The 16520-nt window shown below is 42.9% G+C and overlaps 1 protein-coding gene across 1 annotated transcript in view; it reads right to left on the bottom strand.

Moving 5' to 3' along the window:
• Positions 1 to 8350: 8350 nt before the first annotated feature.
• The window catches only part of LOC126456381 (sodium-dependent nutrient amino acid transporter 1-like), a 111173-nt gene continuing 103003 nt past the window's right edge, over positions 8351 to 16520 (bottom strand). The window contains exon 13 of the mRNA XM_050092135.1: positions 8351 to 8512. Within this exon, the coding sequence (XP_049948092.1) occupies positions 8351 to 8512 (162 nt within the window). The remainder of the gene's footprint in view (positions 8513 to 16520) is intronic.

The raw sequence follows: 16520 nt of genomic DNA, 5'->3' as shown, positions 1-16520 counted from the left end.
TACAAGTCGTAAAGTTGTTCTATACAATCGTAAACTGATACCGTTTCTTACAAAATACGTGGGTGCAATTTTATTTGCTGTCCCCCTTACGGACGTTACTCAGAACTGGTGAAGCTTTGTAGACATGGCTGATGCAAGAGTGAACAGATATTGCAGTACAGTACAGCAGCCTTTAGAATACGGATGACGCAATCATACTCTGTTCCGTCATTTGAAATAAAACTGTATCTAATCGCATACACTCTTTGTAGTCACTGATGCACGTACAGCCAGATTGGTTCATTTCTAACCTGATATTATATTTTTGATAGAGTACTGTATTTACATATTAATTCGTGTATGGAATATACACTCCTGGAAATTGAAATAAGAACACCGTGAATTCATTGTCCCAGGAAGGGGAAACTTTATTGACACATTCCTGGGGTCAGATACATCACATGATCACACTGACAGAACCACAGGCACATAGACACAGGCAACAGAGCATGCACAATGTCGGCACTAGTACAGTGTATATCCACCTTTCGCAGCAATGCAGGCTGCTATTCTCCCATGGAGACGATCGTAGAGATGCTGGATGTAGTCCTGTGGAACGGCTTGCCATGCCATTTCCACCTGGCGCCTCAGTTGGACCAGCGTTCGTGCTGGACGTGCAGACCGCGTGAGGCGACGCTTCATCCAGTCCCAAACATGCTCAATGGGGGACAGATCCGGAGATCTTGCTGGCCAGGGTAGTTGACTTACACCTTCTAGAGCACGTTGGGTGGCACAGGATACATGCGGACGTGCATTGTCCTGTTGGAACAGCAAGTTCCCTTGCCGGTCTAGGAATGGTAGAACGATGGGTTCGATGACGGTTTGGATGTACCGTGCACTATTCAGTGTCCCCTCGACGATCACCAGTGGTGTACGGCCAGTGTAGGAGATCGCTCCCCACACCATGATGCCGGGTGTTGGCCCTGTGTGCCTCGGTCGTATTCAGTCCTGATTGTGGCGCTCACCTGCACGGCGCCAAACACGCATACGACCATCATTGGCACCAAGGCAGAAGCGACTCTCATCGCTGAAGACGACACGTCTCCATTCGTCCCTCCATTCACGCCTGTCGCGACACCACTGGAGGCGGGCTGCACGATGTTGGGGCGTGAGCGGAAGACGGCCTAACGGTGTGCGGGACCGCAGCCCAGCTTCATGGAGACGGTTGCGAATGGTCCTCGCCGATACCCCAGGAGCAACAGTGTCCCTAATTTGCTGGGAAGTGGCGGTGCGGTCCCCTACGGCACTGCGTAGGATCCTACGGTCTTGGCGTGCATCCGCGCGTCGCTGCGGTCCGGTCCCAGGTCGACGGGCACGTGCACCTTCCGCCGACCACTGGCGACAACATCGATGTACTGTGGAGACCTCACGCCCCACGTGTTGAGCAATTCGGCGGTACGTCCACCCGGCCTACCGCATGCCCACTATACGCCCTCGCTCAAAGTCCGTCAACTGCACATACGGTTCACGTCCACGCTGTCGCGGCATGCTACCAGTGTTAAAGACTGCGATGGAGCTCCGTATGCCACGGCACGGCAAACTGGCTGACACTAACGGCGGCGGTGCACAAATGCTGCGCAGCTAGCGCCTTTCGATGGCCAACACCGCGGTTCCTGGTGTGTCCGCTGTGCCGTGCGTGTGATCATTGCTTGTACAGCCCTCTCGCAGTGTCCGGAGCAAGTATGGTGGGTCTGACACACCGGTGTCAATGTGTTCTTTTTTCCATTTCCAGGAGTGTATATTCACTTTTATACGTGTCCAATGGATTTTTCCTGGTTCCAGTTCCTCCATGACGGCCTCAGGTCCACTCAGCCTGCTATCAAGTGAGTTCTGGCGGTATTTCTCATGGGTAGAAGGCGATCAGAACGATGGCTCCGCTCCCCTCCCCCTCCTCGTGCCGAGGCGAAGAAAGGCTGCACTCCACCTGCAGCCAGGCCAATAGCCTGGGCACGCGCTTGTGACATAGTCTTTAACTTTTTCGTCATGTCCACCACTTACGTTTATACATGTTGAGACGCATAACACCTGCTGTGTCGACGTTTGTACGTAATCCACTGTGTCGGCGATATTCGTTCCACAGTGGTATCATTTTCACTTTTAGAACAAGTTAAAGCAATTAAAATTAGCAAAATAAACCGTTTAGAAGAGCAATGACAGAGCACTCTTGAGTCATTCTCCATAATAGTTTAATTAGGAAATGTTTTATACTGCACCACGAGGGACAGCACATAACGAAAATTAAATTAAAATTTGCAGGTGATCTGCGGTATCCACTGTGGGAAGTTTATTACACAGCGCTGCCAGCTCTGGCACAAACAACGTTGCTAACTGGCTAGGCATCGAGTCTGATACTGGATGACAGATACAGGTATGTACTCCATGCTGCCTTCAGTTCTGTGCCGAAGTTCACAAGTGGTAGCGGCAGATGAGAGGTGAAGTGCAGTTTGTCGGCAAGAACAGATGTATTCAGCAGGTCAAAGGTCAGGGTAATTTGCTGTCTAGTGCATGAGTCGAACAGCCCCTCTACTGAGAGAGGTCAGGACAAAAGGGACATTATTTGGTCTTAAGTTATCTTGTTGGAAGATAACGATATGGTCATCCTCAAGATTGGGGACAACAATCAGTCTTAAAAAGTCAGCAGAGTAACACCTGTTGTCCAAATTAGCTGTTGTGTGAACCAGAGGTAATTATTTTCTGCACGCAGTGCCAGTCCATATCAGGTGAGTTTCCAGATCTGTATGATGACGATGAATCCAATCTGGTAACGTTCGTTCCCACTGTTGCCGGAGCTCTTGAAGCACCTGCTACTAAATTGCTATCCCGTCTAGTGGAGAACATCGAAAACATCCAGAAGCTTATCAACAGACGTTCTTTCCATGTACCATTTGTGACTAGAACTGGAGAGGGAGGAGTGACAGTGGTATACAGAATACCCTCTACCATATACATAATGTGGCTCGTTAAGGGTAGATGTAGAGGTAGATGTATTCTTCAGAAATAACTGATCATCATTAAGGAACCATGATTTTAGTGCCAGACCATGGAACTCTTAGATAAGAATCTGCACAATGGCACCGTTTTACAGTGTTAACAGTCTTCCACAGGGTTAAAAAACACCTTTTTATTCCCTGCAAAATACTATTGTTAAGACATTTAGTCATGTACTACACAGTTATGTATCATCTATTAACAAGTGGTTTGAAATATAAGAATAGTATACGATTCAGAATCCAATTAGAGCCTCTCAGAAACAGTCATCTTGTACACTCCGTTCACTCAGTCGCAAATCGAGGCAGCAGCAGGATGTGTAACAAGGAAATGATCGGACTATAATACCACTGTAAAAGGTCCATAACTAAGGAATTTTTTGCTAGCGCACTCGAGCAGATGTAATTTCGATGGACTGCTCACGCGCTGCCTGCGATATGTAAGCTATAAGGGAATCTCAGACCAAACAGCAGTGTTGGCTGCAGTAGGAACTGTGTGGCAGTAGGAGTAAGTAGTTGCTAGCAGTCTCGTGTATCCAGTTGGCTGGGCCGGTCGTGGGGAGCGATGGAGGTGCCTGAGCGATGTAGTATAAGGTAAAAGCAGCCTCGGGCATATGTACTATTGTTATATCAAGTCCCATGTAAACGTTTTTTTAAATATCTTAATAATAATCTTTCGTATAAAAATTAACTTTTGACAATAATTCATCTCAATTTAAAGAATTTACTAATTTCTCCAATACATGGTCATCCCGTTTATTGTAAAGATAAATCAGTTGTTTCTTTTTATACATGACAAATCTATCGGCCAGCATTGAACTTGGCTGTGCCAGAAAAGTTTCTTATAGGAGCAGATATATATGCGTTATCCGGCGACCTTATTGAGGTAAGAATTTTCAATTTATTCAGTATGATCTTTCAGGGCCATGATGCAGCACTGCTGACTTCCAAAATTTACCAGTTTAAATTCATAGTCAGTTATTGAAAGGTTATAAGTGAGCCACAATTTTATTGAGAAATTAGTCACATTTTTATTATTGGTAGGTTACGGAATTTATCTGTTGGTACGTTATACTGAATGTGAATGATAATTATATTTTTTACTGTTGGGAGGTTACACCACATAACTATAATTTGTTGCCTACAACATATTCCAGAGCCTTTGCCGGCCGGTGTGGCCGAGCAGTTCCAGGCGCTTCAGTCTGGAAACGCAATACCGCTACGGTCGCAGGTTCGAATCCTGCCTCGGGCATGGATGTGTGTGATGTCCTTAGGTTAGTTAGGTTTAACTAGTTCTAAGTTCTAGGAGACTGATGACCTCAGATGGAAAGAAATTGAACACCTTTGGCAAGATAGGAACAATATTACCATTAGAAACCATTATACTGTACTCAACAACTTCTGTTTCGCCGCTCTCACCCTGACAGCGACAACTGGTTATTATGTGTTCCTGACGAACTTGTTAACAAATTAATTTGGTATAATCATTTAAGTTACGCACATTATGGAGCCAGAAAATGATTTCTTATACTGAGACAGAACTGTTATTTTGCCAACACGGAGAAACGTATTCGACGAGTTTTAGCGTAATGTAAAATCTGCCAAAAAGCTAACTCAGACACGACTTCACATATTCCTCCGTTACATCCCATTGACCGATTAAACCGAGACATATGGCCGCTGTAGACATTTTTGGTCCGATTCCCAGAACTAATAGAGGTTTTTGTTACATCTTTGTCGCTGTTGAACTCACTTTGAAATTTGTTACATTCACTCCATTACGCAAAGCTACAGCTAAAACTATTTCGAATGCATTTGTAAAACATTTTTTATTCCATGTAGGACTTGTATTGAAATTAATTTCTGACAGTGGACCACAATTTCGATCTGTAATATGCAAACGTATGTTACGAGCTAGAAACATTTCTCCGATCTATATATCCAGGTATCACGCTTCTTCGAACCCTTCTGAACGACTGATGAAAGAAATTGGGAAACTATGTAGAATATACTGCCATAAAAGACATATTGATTGGGATACACACCTACTCTCATTCCAGGATCTAATTCATACCAAATGAATCTACTATGCTATCTCCGACTGTTATATCGAAAAATGTTGAACCACCCAACAAAATTAAAGAATTAGTATCTTTGGCTACATCTCGTCGACTACGCCACCATGATATAATTGACATTGCGCTCAACAACATCAAACGTGCCCTCAGAGCGCCGGAGAAGACACCAAAAACAGGTTTGTACACGCCGTGACTTTCACATTGGACAGAAGATATTAATACGCAAACATTATTTATCCAACAGAGGAAAGAGTAGATGCAGTAAATTTGAGCTTCTATACGCAGGTCCACATAGAGTTCGCAGCATTTCTCACCCCAATGTAGTACACGTCGAAACTTTGAGAACTAGAAAAAGCAAGGGCAATCACCATATTTCCAATATTAAACCCTTTATTCAATGAACATACTTTATGATTTATCATACTGTAATGCCATTTCCAGATATTTATATGACTATATGGGAGCCTTTTTATTGTATGAAGTAACAGCTTTTTCATGAGATGAGAAAAGATTTTATTTTCCAAGCACAGATCAAAAACTAACAAGAATAAACAACTCGTACCCAAGCCGACTACGGCAAAGATAAATATCTGTCAGCTGCAGCTTTCACCCGCTGTTTTTGGCGCAGTGGATAAATGACGTCGCCACATCAGCCCCCCTCCTTTTGAAACCGGGTGCACCAGGTATGAGGGGAAACTTGCACTTGATTTTTCTACCAGCTCTCGTGAAAACATCTGGTGCAGGCAATGGCTGCTCCTGTTCTGCACTTGCTGCTTCGTTGTCCTCTTCTGAAACCGAGGGCTCGGCGAGACTCTCTGCTGTTTCTTTGGCCTCCACGTTTGAGGGTGATTTTGCGGACCGAGGAAGGAGTGTACCCTCTTCGGTGTAAGCAGGTTTAAGCCGCTCAATTGAGACTGTCTATTCTTTACCATCCTTATCGATTTTGAAGCTGTGGCTTCCTCTTGTGATTACCCTGTATGGTCCAGAGTAAGGCGAAACAAGCGGCGGGCGCACCGTATCATCCCTAAGCCACACGTGGGACGTTGCTTGCAGGTCTTTATGTACAAACACTCTCCGGTCTCCATGTCTGACAGGGTTAGTGGGTTTGATGTTTCTCATTCTAACGCTGAGCTGCCCCGCGAATTGCGTGCATAGCTCAGGGGCGAACGGCTGTGTAGATGCTGGAACGATAAATTCTCCAGGAACCCTTAATTGCTCGCCATAAACCAATTCTGCGGAAGAGCATTGTAAGTCCTCCTTCACGGCCGTTCTCAATCCGAGTAGGACCAGCGGTAGTGCTTCAGGCCATGAAGTGGAACTACACACTAATGCAGCTTTGAGCGTGCGGTGTAGTCGTTCCACCATTCCATTACTAGATGGATGATAGCTTGTGGTGCGTAGGTGGTTGCACCCGCACAGTAGTAAAAGTTCATTGAAAAGTTGGCTTTCAAGCTGCCTTCCGCGATCTGTTGTTATGTTTTGCGGAAAGCCAAACCTGGAGAACCATGAATGCAACAGTGCTTTTGCAACCGACTCCGCAGAAATGTCTTGTATTACAACTACTTCTGGCCACCTGGTAAAACGATCAATGATTGTGAGCAAATAGGGTTGTTCTGAAGAGCATGATAGCGGGCCCACAATGTCCACATGTATATGTGAAAATCTTGCAGATGGCGTCGGGAAGTCAGCAATAGGTGCAAAGACATGTCTGCTGATTTTATTACGCTGGCATGTTAGGCATGCACGCGCCCATGCACGACAATCTTTTTGTATTCCAGGCCAGACTACTTTGGAGGAAACTAACTTGGCTGTAGCTCGTACTCCCGGATGTGATAGGTTATGTAGTGCACTATAAATCTCGCGACGATATTGTTCTGGTGTGTAAGGTCGCTCCTTTCCTTTTGCTACATCACACCAAATTCCGTCTGGAACATTTGGGACAGACACACGTCTGAGCTGCAGCGCAGTTCTCTGTTCCTCTATTAGACGGCGCAAGAAAGGATCTTCTCGTTGTTTAGACGCTAACTCGGTCCAACGAATTGAATTTAAACTGGCACAATTCCTAGATAGGCAATCTGCGACCAGGTTGTCTTTTCCTGAAATGTGACGCACGTCAGTTGTGAACTGTGCAATGTACTCGACTTGCCTGCACTGACGTGGTGAATTGAGCTCTGTGTCTCGTTGAAATATAGCTACTAACGGCTTGTGATCGGTAAAAATTGCAAAGTGCCTCCCTTCGACAGACGTGCGAAAATGATTTATGGCTATGTAAATAGCAAGCAACTCACGGTCAATAGCACTCCATTTTTGCTGTTGTCGAGTCAGGTTTTTAGAGAAAAATGCGAGCGGCTGCCATCTGCCATCAACTTCTTGCTGTAGCGCTGCATCCACTGCAGTTTGGCTCGCATCAACCATGAGCGCTAAAGGAGCGCTCAATCTTGGATGTCCCAGTAGTGTTGCCCGAGAAAGACATTTCTTTAAGTCACGGAAAGCTGCTTCAGCATCTGGACTCCATGGAATTTTACGATTTCCTGTTGTATTTTTACCTGCAAGTAACGTTGTGAGTGGCTCTTGGGCGGCAGCTAATTTAAGTAAGTGACGTCTGTGATAGTTGAGCATGCCTAAAAATCTCCGAAGTCCTTTGTAAGTTGTGGGAAGAGGCATCTGTTGTACTGCTTCAACCCGCTCAGGCAAAGGTGACAGGCCTGCTGCTGAAACCAAATATCCCAGGAACTTCACCTCGCGTTTTCCAAACGTGCACTTTGTTTCGTTAATAATTATGCCATACTCTGTCAGACGGCGGAAAAGCTGCCGCAGATATTCGACATGCTGATATACATAACCAGAGAATACTAAAATGTCGTCCATATAACAAAACACGAATGATAATTCTCGAAGCACCTCATGCATGAATCTTTGCCATGTTTGGGCAGCGTTTCTGAGGCCAAATGGCATAAAATTGTACTCAAACAAACCGAATGGTATGATAACTGCTGTTTTTTTTAATGTCAGATGGAGCCATGGGAATCTGGGAAAACGCTTTGGCGCAATCAATTACACTAAATATTTTGGCATTCCTAATCGTACTGTTAAAATCAGTCACATTGGGTACTGGGTAGCGGTCGGGAATTGTGCGGGCATTGAGCGCAGTGTAGTCTCCACATACTCTCCATGAATTGTCTTTTTTACGGACCATGTGGATTGGAGATGTCCATGAACTATCAGACCTACTTACAATACCTGTTTTTAGAAGTCTGTCGAACTCAGCTCGCGCCGCGAGCAGCGTCTCTGGAGGCAGACGCCGCGGGCGGAAGGCAACGGGTTGACCTTGTGTCGTGCTGATGTGTTGTTGAGTATTGTGTCTGCATTTACTGGTTGCGTTGACGGGTTCGGTAAGTGCTGGAAAGTCTTGAAGCAGTTTACGAAAAATTGATTCCCCCGACAGTGCTCTGATATTGCCTACAGTATACGAATCGTTACGACTGGCGGGTGTCTTCTTGCGTGACGCACACGTGTGCGCCCCGCTTAGTTGCGGGTACGAAATCGTATCACAATATCCCGACGCGGATGGCGCGGTAGAGGAGCCGGAAATCTTCGTGCGGAAAGACACGGGCACATCGCACTGCACTTGAACCGACGCGGAAGACGCAGTAGGCAATATCCCTTCTGTGGGAACTGTCACCAAACGACGGTTAACAAGGTCGGGCATAAGTCGGTAGTTCCGTAAAAAGTCCGCTCCAATTATAGGACTCGGCACATCAGCAACCACAAAACTCCATTTTGGATGGAAGTTGGAATTCAGATGTAGTGCCAACTGTTTCTCACCATAGGTAGATGTTCTGGAATTGTTTGCCGCAGTCAGCACATGTTGCGTTGTTGTCGTGAGTATATCACCTCTCTTTCTTGGATAAACACTGACTTCTGAACCTGTGTCAATCAGAAACTTCTCACCTGAAGAGAGGTCCAACACGAACAATCGTTGTGATTGGTTGACTGCAGATACCGTGGCGTTTTCACCTCTTTGAATCACGCTATGACTCGGGCGCCTATGTTGTTCTTGACGAACGTTAGCGCCCTTTAACGCCCGCCTTTTAAGTTTGGGTAGCTGCAGGGTTGAATACATTGACGGGCAGTGTTACCGAAGCGTCTGTGGTACCAGCACCATTGATCTGTCAAATCCTGTTGGATAGCATTTCTTCGTCTTTTCCAACTGCGACTTCGTAGTCGCTGGTGGTGTGAAGTTACTTGCACGTTGAGTTTTGCCACTTGTGCTGCCAGTTGCTGTATGGTGGGTTCAGTCGATGAGCACTGCTGTTGGGAAGTACTATTGCATGTTCCTGGCTCACTGACGTCAGATTCCATCACACTACACGTTCTTGAGCCGCTATCCTGGCTGTAGTTGAATTCGGAACACGCAGAAACTTCGGTTAAGGTGTTTGCGATGCTGTCTGCCTTCTTTGCTAAGACATGCAGTGGTAAGTCTGTTTCTGCTGCAATGACGGCACGGATGTTGGCAGGAAGTTTACGAAGCCATATTAGACGTAAAGACTCTTCAGGTAGGATTTCCGGGCCGGCTAATGTACGTAAGGCTTTGAGTACTTGTGACGGAGTCTTGTCGCCCAAATCTTCGTATGCGAAAATTTTTTGTAGTCGCACATCTGGTGACAACGTATAATGCTGTATGAGAGCTTCCTTTAGCACAAAGTAATTCTGTTGCGACAAGGTTTCTTCTACTTGCTCTATCACTTCTAAATTTAGATGTGAAACCACTATATTAAATTTGTCAATGCTGTTAGACACCCCCCGCTGCCGAAATATGCATTCAGCCTGCGTAAACCAAAGCTGGGGGCGCGTCGGCCAGAACGCGGAAAGCTTAACATTTCCGTGTCGCGCGTAGGTACTTCCATCTTTTGCGTTAACATCTGTCGTTCCGTTTTGTGGCGAATCAAAGGGCGTGGACCGCGATCCTTGGTCGAACAGACTGTAGTCGTCAATCTTGATTCCACTGCCTCATGCTTTTGTCTCTGAATTCATTATTCTCGTCGGTGTATATATTTTCTTTATGCTTCTGCTACGATTTTTCGGGATCACCACTATGGGAGCCTTTATATTTTATGAAGTAACAGCTTTTTCATGAGATGAGAAAACATTTTATTTTCCAAGCACAGATCAAAAACTAACAAGAATAAACAACTCGTAACCAAGCCGACTACGGCAAAGATAAATATCTATCAGCTGCAGCTTTCACCCGCTGTTTTTGGGGCAGTGGATAAATGACGTCGCCACAACTACTTACTGATGATGATTATATTTCTTCTTGGCAAGTTAAGGTTAGCAGTTCGCTTTTCTTGTCGTTATATATCAGACCGCGCACATTTTCCCTTTTTATGTATATATGATGATTTTCCTATCGAAATTAGAATTTTTCTCTGTATGAACTATGAAATCTTTAAGATATAACAAACACCAGTTGACTTTAACATTTTTGCCTTATGGTATCTCAATATATTCACTATTCTACATTTTTGGTACTACATTATGATATCGTGTGTACACTTTTGCACTTGAAAACTGTCTATGTTTTTGACCTAATACGTTTTCTGTGATTCTATGCTGTATGCTTAGTTATATCACTAGAAACAAGTTTTCATTTAATGGGTATATGATTTAAATGCAAAATATTAATCCTTATTCATCATTTTCAGAAAGCAATACCGTGTAAAAGATATAAATTAAACAGCCACAGTGGTTTACTATGAAATGGAAATTTCACCATCGGAATGAACGAAAGAAAGTGCAATACCTTGTCATGAAGAGTAAATGGACCAGAATTAACAAGCATTAACAAGAATATACTATACACATCTTATGATAGCAGTCTTGACTAATTATTTTTCTTTCAGAATACGAGGCGATTATTGCAGGCTGTCAGACAGAACTACACATGTTACTTTTAGTGATGAAATATGCTAGAAGTAAGAAACTCTGTAATATACGAAATAATGAATGATAATGAATAGTTGTATGAGGAGAATGGTAATATGAATATGAATAATGAAATGACTATTTTTTGCAGATGATAATAAACGATGATGAATAGTTATATGAAGAATATGGTAATATGAATAATGAAGTTTTCCTTTGCAGATGATGACAGTGATGAAGTTTAAATATTTTCTATTAGTTAAGAAATGCTATGTAGTTATTTAAGTATTTGTTGCAGTTCCTTTTGACAGTATGTCTTATGTCGCATAGTATAATGACTGAATGTTTAGGGAAAGACAGCTAGAGTACATACATATTAAGTACACGTTTTATTACTTGTTAATTTGAAGTTTACTACTTTTAAGTATAATATACATTTTTTTCTTTCAGATCAATAATCCTTTTTGTATTTTTTTCAGGAGAAGCTTTTCATGATATTAGTATGCTATAAGCACTTAGTTATGAAACCTGTTCTTATATTTGCATTTTTTACCCAGTTGTGTGTAGCATTCATGATTGTGATCGCATATGCTCTACTTGTTTCATAACCTTGCTACAACTGACTCATGACGAATGACGGTATTAATGCTTATTTCCAGCAATAAGTCAAAAGCAAATATTTTCATGCCCCAGCAATTAATTATCGATCCCAACGCAATGCATTGCTAGCACAAAAAAATAAAAATAAAAATTATTACCAGTCACAGCTATTACCAGTATACAACTAATTAATGCTACCAGTATAAGATATATTTCTGGTCTTAAATATAATGCAAATTTCTCTAATGTATTGATTCCATTATGTCTATGTATTGTTGGACTAAACACCTTGAATACTAGTTCCAATGTCTTACATTTTAAACATGTCTTATGTCACTTGCATAATGTAATATATAAACACTAGCAGCTTGATGCTACACCCAATAACTCCCGTTTTGAATGATGACTTCTGAGTAATACTGAATGATGTTTTATAATACCTCATTAATGCTATGCCAATAATTACTGTAATGAGCTGTCTTATGAATGATGTTTTTTAACACTGCATAAATACTATGCCAATAATTACTGTAATGAGATGACTTACGAATAAAGTTTTGTATTACTACATAAATGTTTAGTAACTGGCCAATGAGTACCAATAATTAACTGCAATGACGTGACTTCTTAATTATGTTTTGTTATACTCTATAAATGCTATGCCAATGTTTACTGTAATGAGATGACTTATGCATAAATGTTATGCCAATAATTACTGTAGCCGGCCGCGATGACCGAGCGGTTCTAGGCGCTTCAGTCCGGAACCGCGCGACTACTACGGTCGCAGGTTCGAATCCTGCCTCGGGCATGGATGTGTGTGATGTCCTTAGGCTAGTTAGGTTTAAGTAGTTCTAAGTTCTAGGAGACTGATGACCTCAGATGTTAAGTCCCATAGTGCTCAGAGGCATTTGAACCATTTTGAAACCAGAGCCTTTTACAAGTCCCATGTTAGTAACATTACACTGATTTATAGATATACTATGAAAAAGTGGTACACAGAGAAACTGCTTGAGATTTGTCACTGAAGCTGTTGGACTTTAATAATAACACTACATATAAGAGAGAGATGATGCCATTTGTGTTTACTTTAACACAGGGCAGATAAAACATTTCAAGCTGTACATCAAGTTACATATTGCATGGATTGAGCAAATGATGTAAACACCAACTGTCAAATGAGAATGCGCTACAGTATACGAGGGGGCGTGACACCACAACACGAAAACTTTCGTCCTCTTGTGGATAAACAAGAGAAACTAAAAATTTCCATGCGAGTTCAGATTTCTCTTATTCTATTAAAATGTCCATTTCTCCGTATGTTTTAGGACATGACTAAATATTTTCGAGTTGTTTTTCTGAGTATCCTCCCATGACACACTCTCCCCATACGTAGAGGTGCCATTTATACATGAGCAGGCTGTTTATCATAATACACGAGTACGATTACAGATCTCCGACCATGAACGAAGAATTCATTAGCTCTGATGCGAAAGTAAACATTGTTATTTCTACATCAAAATTTGACCGAGAATGGCGCCAGTCGGGAATGGGACAGGATCTGGGGTTAAATGCTAGAGGTACCAGAAGGTCCGTCTTCGGAACAAATTGTAAGTTATAGGTTTCTTTATGAACTAACTTCTTTTCCGCTGCCATCATGACTCTCTTAGTAAAACAGAGACTACATAGCAATAGTAAATGCATGACCTACTTTTTAGATACATCAGTGTTACCCTCGTTTCTATTTTTAACAAATAGAATTATATCTGTTTTCATAAGTAGAGTAATCAGTGGCTGGTTGACGATGTTCCATGAGTAATAAAGTAGAAGTGGTTTGGTTTTTACTTCTGGATATGAAAAGGAATTCTGTAGCACATGTTTGGAAAGGTGAAACTCAGTCGGAAACACGGATCTGTGACACAAAATTTGACACAGCATACGTTTTGTGACGATTGCTCTGCCCAGAGGCATTTTTCCAGCCAGTCAACGATTCCTGTATATGAGACACACGTATGAGTGACAGTGGAACCCAATGCATGCGCCACTCCCATAACCGTTTAATTCTTAACTTTTGCGATGTGTGTGTTTTAGTAATCCTCACATGGTTTTAATATTACTATATCAGCACTAATTACACCTGAGTCATAAACACTATCCTATTAGATTTATTAGATTTGGTTTTGTTCAGCATTATCCGTCATTCTCTATGTATAGGCGTTCGTTTAGCCTTTTTCTCATCACTCTCCCCACAGTGTGTACTTCAGGTTTGTGGCGCTACGGTAGCGAATCTCATATGGCTGAGAATTGTGTATGTAGTTTTAGTGTTTTGTTTTTTCACAAAATGGCGCTCTACACACTCAGGGGCAGGGCAGGGTCGAGATGGCTTTCTTTCCAATGGAATGGTACTGTCGTATCGTGACAGATTCCAGGAGAAACACTGAGAATATTACACTACACTTCCTTGACAACAAAATGCTTAAAATGCACATAACGCTCTTTGTTATGCGGATGAGAAACCAGCCCGGGAATGACATATGTGGATGTCAGAAAGCACTCAAAACATTGCTCTCAGGCTAATCTGCGTACCAGACAAAGAGCTGCAAATCCCGTGTGAGTGAACAATGGATTTATTTCTAAAATAACTATTTTTCTAATGCCACTCACGATTTTCTTTTCAAATACTGTATGCGTTTCGACGATAGACACACCACATATGAATGTCCACTAGTAGTGACCAGATACTATTGACCAGACAGTTTATGCACAACGTACATCACACAGAATACTATGCACAACTAACAGGGCAGCACTTTTGTGCATGCCCACAGCCCAAGTGGCAGGAGGCATATGCTGTACCTAGCCAAAAACCGGTATCAAAATCATTGTGTCGACCATTCCATTCTCAAATTGCACATGGAAAAATGTATAATGAGTATATTAAACACCTAAATCTTACCATGCTTTTGAAGTAGCTCTGCATTGTGTGCTGTTACCTTGTGGGATAATGCTATTGTACAAAGTAATGCTTGCCTGTGGATGTGGTACTAAGCAATGTACAGTTATTACTAACTTAATTTAGTAGACAATCTACTATTGACGGGAGGATGTACCCGTAATGGAAGCAAATACATTTGTGTTGAGCATCTGATTGTATCTGATACCTCACTTCCGGTGCTGGCCAGTGGATTCAATAAAATTATAATTTTATTACAGTTGATACTGTCTGTGTTTGTGCAAAAAGAATGAGGTGAGACTGATGGCATGCGACCATCATTTGTAATATTTAAGCTTGTACGGCAACTGCTGTAGATCAAGCTGTGTTTAAACAAACTGCAGGTATTTTACCCGTCCTCTGTGCAAGCGTGCTGTAGTAATAAAATGAGACTTGCAGAACAGCACAGTGCGACTGTCAGGAGCTGCTCCCTCCATACAATGAACGAGTCAGGACGCTGCCCAAAGCTGACAGCATGATGGCTCATGAACAGTAGCTGTTTGTGCATGTTTTACACACTCCATACGCTCAATTTATGATCTAGCAGCACTCCAAACGTGAAGTAAGCCTCGAGCCTTAACGACTAATCCGAAAATTGAATTTTTAGAAACATTTTCTGAGTGAGAGAAACTCTATGATATTCTGTGTTTCTCTATGCCATGTGGGATACTGCCATTACATGTGGAGGCAAAAAATGCACCCCCTAGCATCGTACGTTGGGTGGGGTGAGGAGATAAGACAGGCCTGGCACTGACACGCAAATGCATGGTGCCGCAAGGAGCGATCAGGAGCACTGCGAAGGATGGTCTGGCCGTCACCTCCATATGTGTGGTGCGAATGGTGAGCCGCATACTTCATGCCGTTATTCAGGTGCGATGCCGGCGTGCAAGGACTGCACAGGCTCAAAGAGGGTAGGTAACACCTTGGTTGTATGCAAGAGTGGCGATGAGCAGAATTACATGGCACACGCCGCAATAGGGCCCTCAGCAACGCGTTTCTTGCATATATGCTTATGCATGGGCGTGGCATATATTTTGAGAGTGCATTTAGTGATTGGAAACTTTAAATAAAGCATCTGTTTAACTCTACTAGTGCTGATAATATTGTCTGGTGTGCGCATGGGCGGTCTGTGAGTTTCTTACAGTGGCTAAGTTTTTGATGTGCATAAAAAGGTTCTATTTATGTTTAAATAACGCAATGATACGTCATTAATTCTTTTTAACAAGTAAACTATCTTGTTGCTTGTCTTCAATAATAATGGCTGCATTCCAAGTCTGATCTATGCACCACACTTTGCTCAAGACAAAACAGACAGAAAAGCAAAAAAGGCGGCTAGGAGTCCCTTGGTCACGTAGTCAATGTTCCCATTAGTGGCAGCAGAGTCACCAGAGCTGCATCGTGCTCCTGTGTGATCTCGACGCCTGCTGCATCGCATCTGAGATGCCGCCAGCCAGTGGTCACCAGCAGCAACATAACTAAAGTCCCCCCCCCCCCTCCCCCACGCATTCATGACGATAGTAAGCTTACAGAGGGTGTAACCATAGTACGACTTGTCGCTATTGCCTATGAGCTAGCATGCATGAGGGATGAAGACATGCGTACTGGATCTCGTAGATACACAGTCTTAAACGCACTCTTTCTTCACCTCTTAACCGTTGAGGATTTTTCCAGAAATAAGACGTCATTGGCAATCAATCGCACTGACGCTGTTTTCCGTAGCAAGGCATAAACAGTAACCATTTTTACGTCGGCTGTAACTTTGTTGACAGACCGATCGTGAACCACACAGTGTAAGTATCGATTCTCCTGTCCACATGAAGAGGACGTTCACACAATTTTTAGTCACGGTAGGGTCTATAGCACTTGATGCACACGCTATTACAACTAGCACAACCACATCAT

This window comes from Schistocerca serialis, chromosome 2 (genome assembly GCF_023864345.2).
Source record: "Schistocerca serialis cubense isolate TAMUIC-IGC-003099 chromosome 2, iqSchSeri2.2, whole genome shotgun sequence".
Lineage (NCBI taxonomy): Eukaryota > Metazoa > Arthropoda > Insecta > Orthoptera > Acrididae > Schistocerca > Schistocerca serialis.
This window is presented reverse-complemented; position numbering and strand designations above follow the sequence as displayed.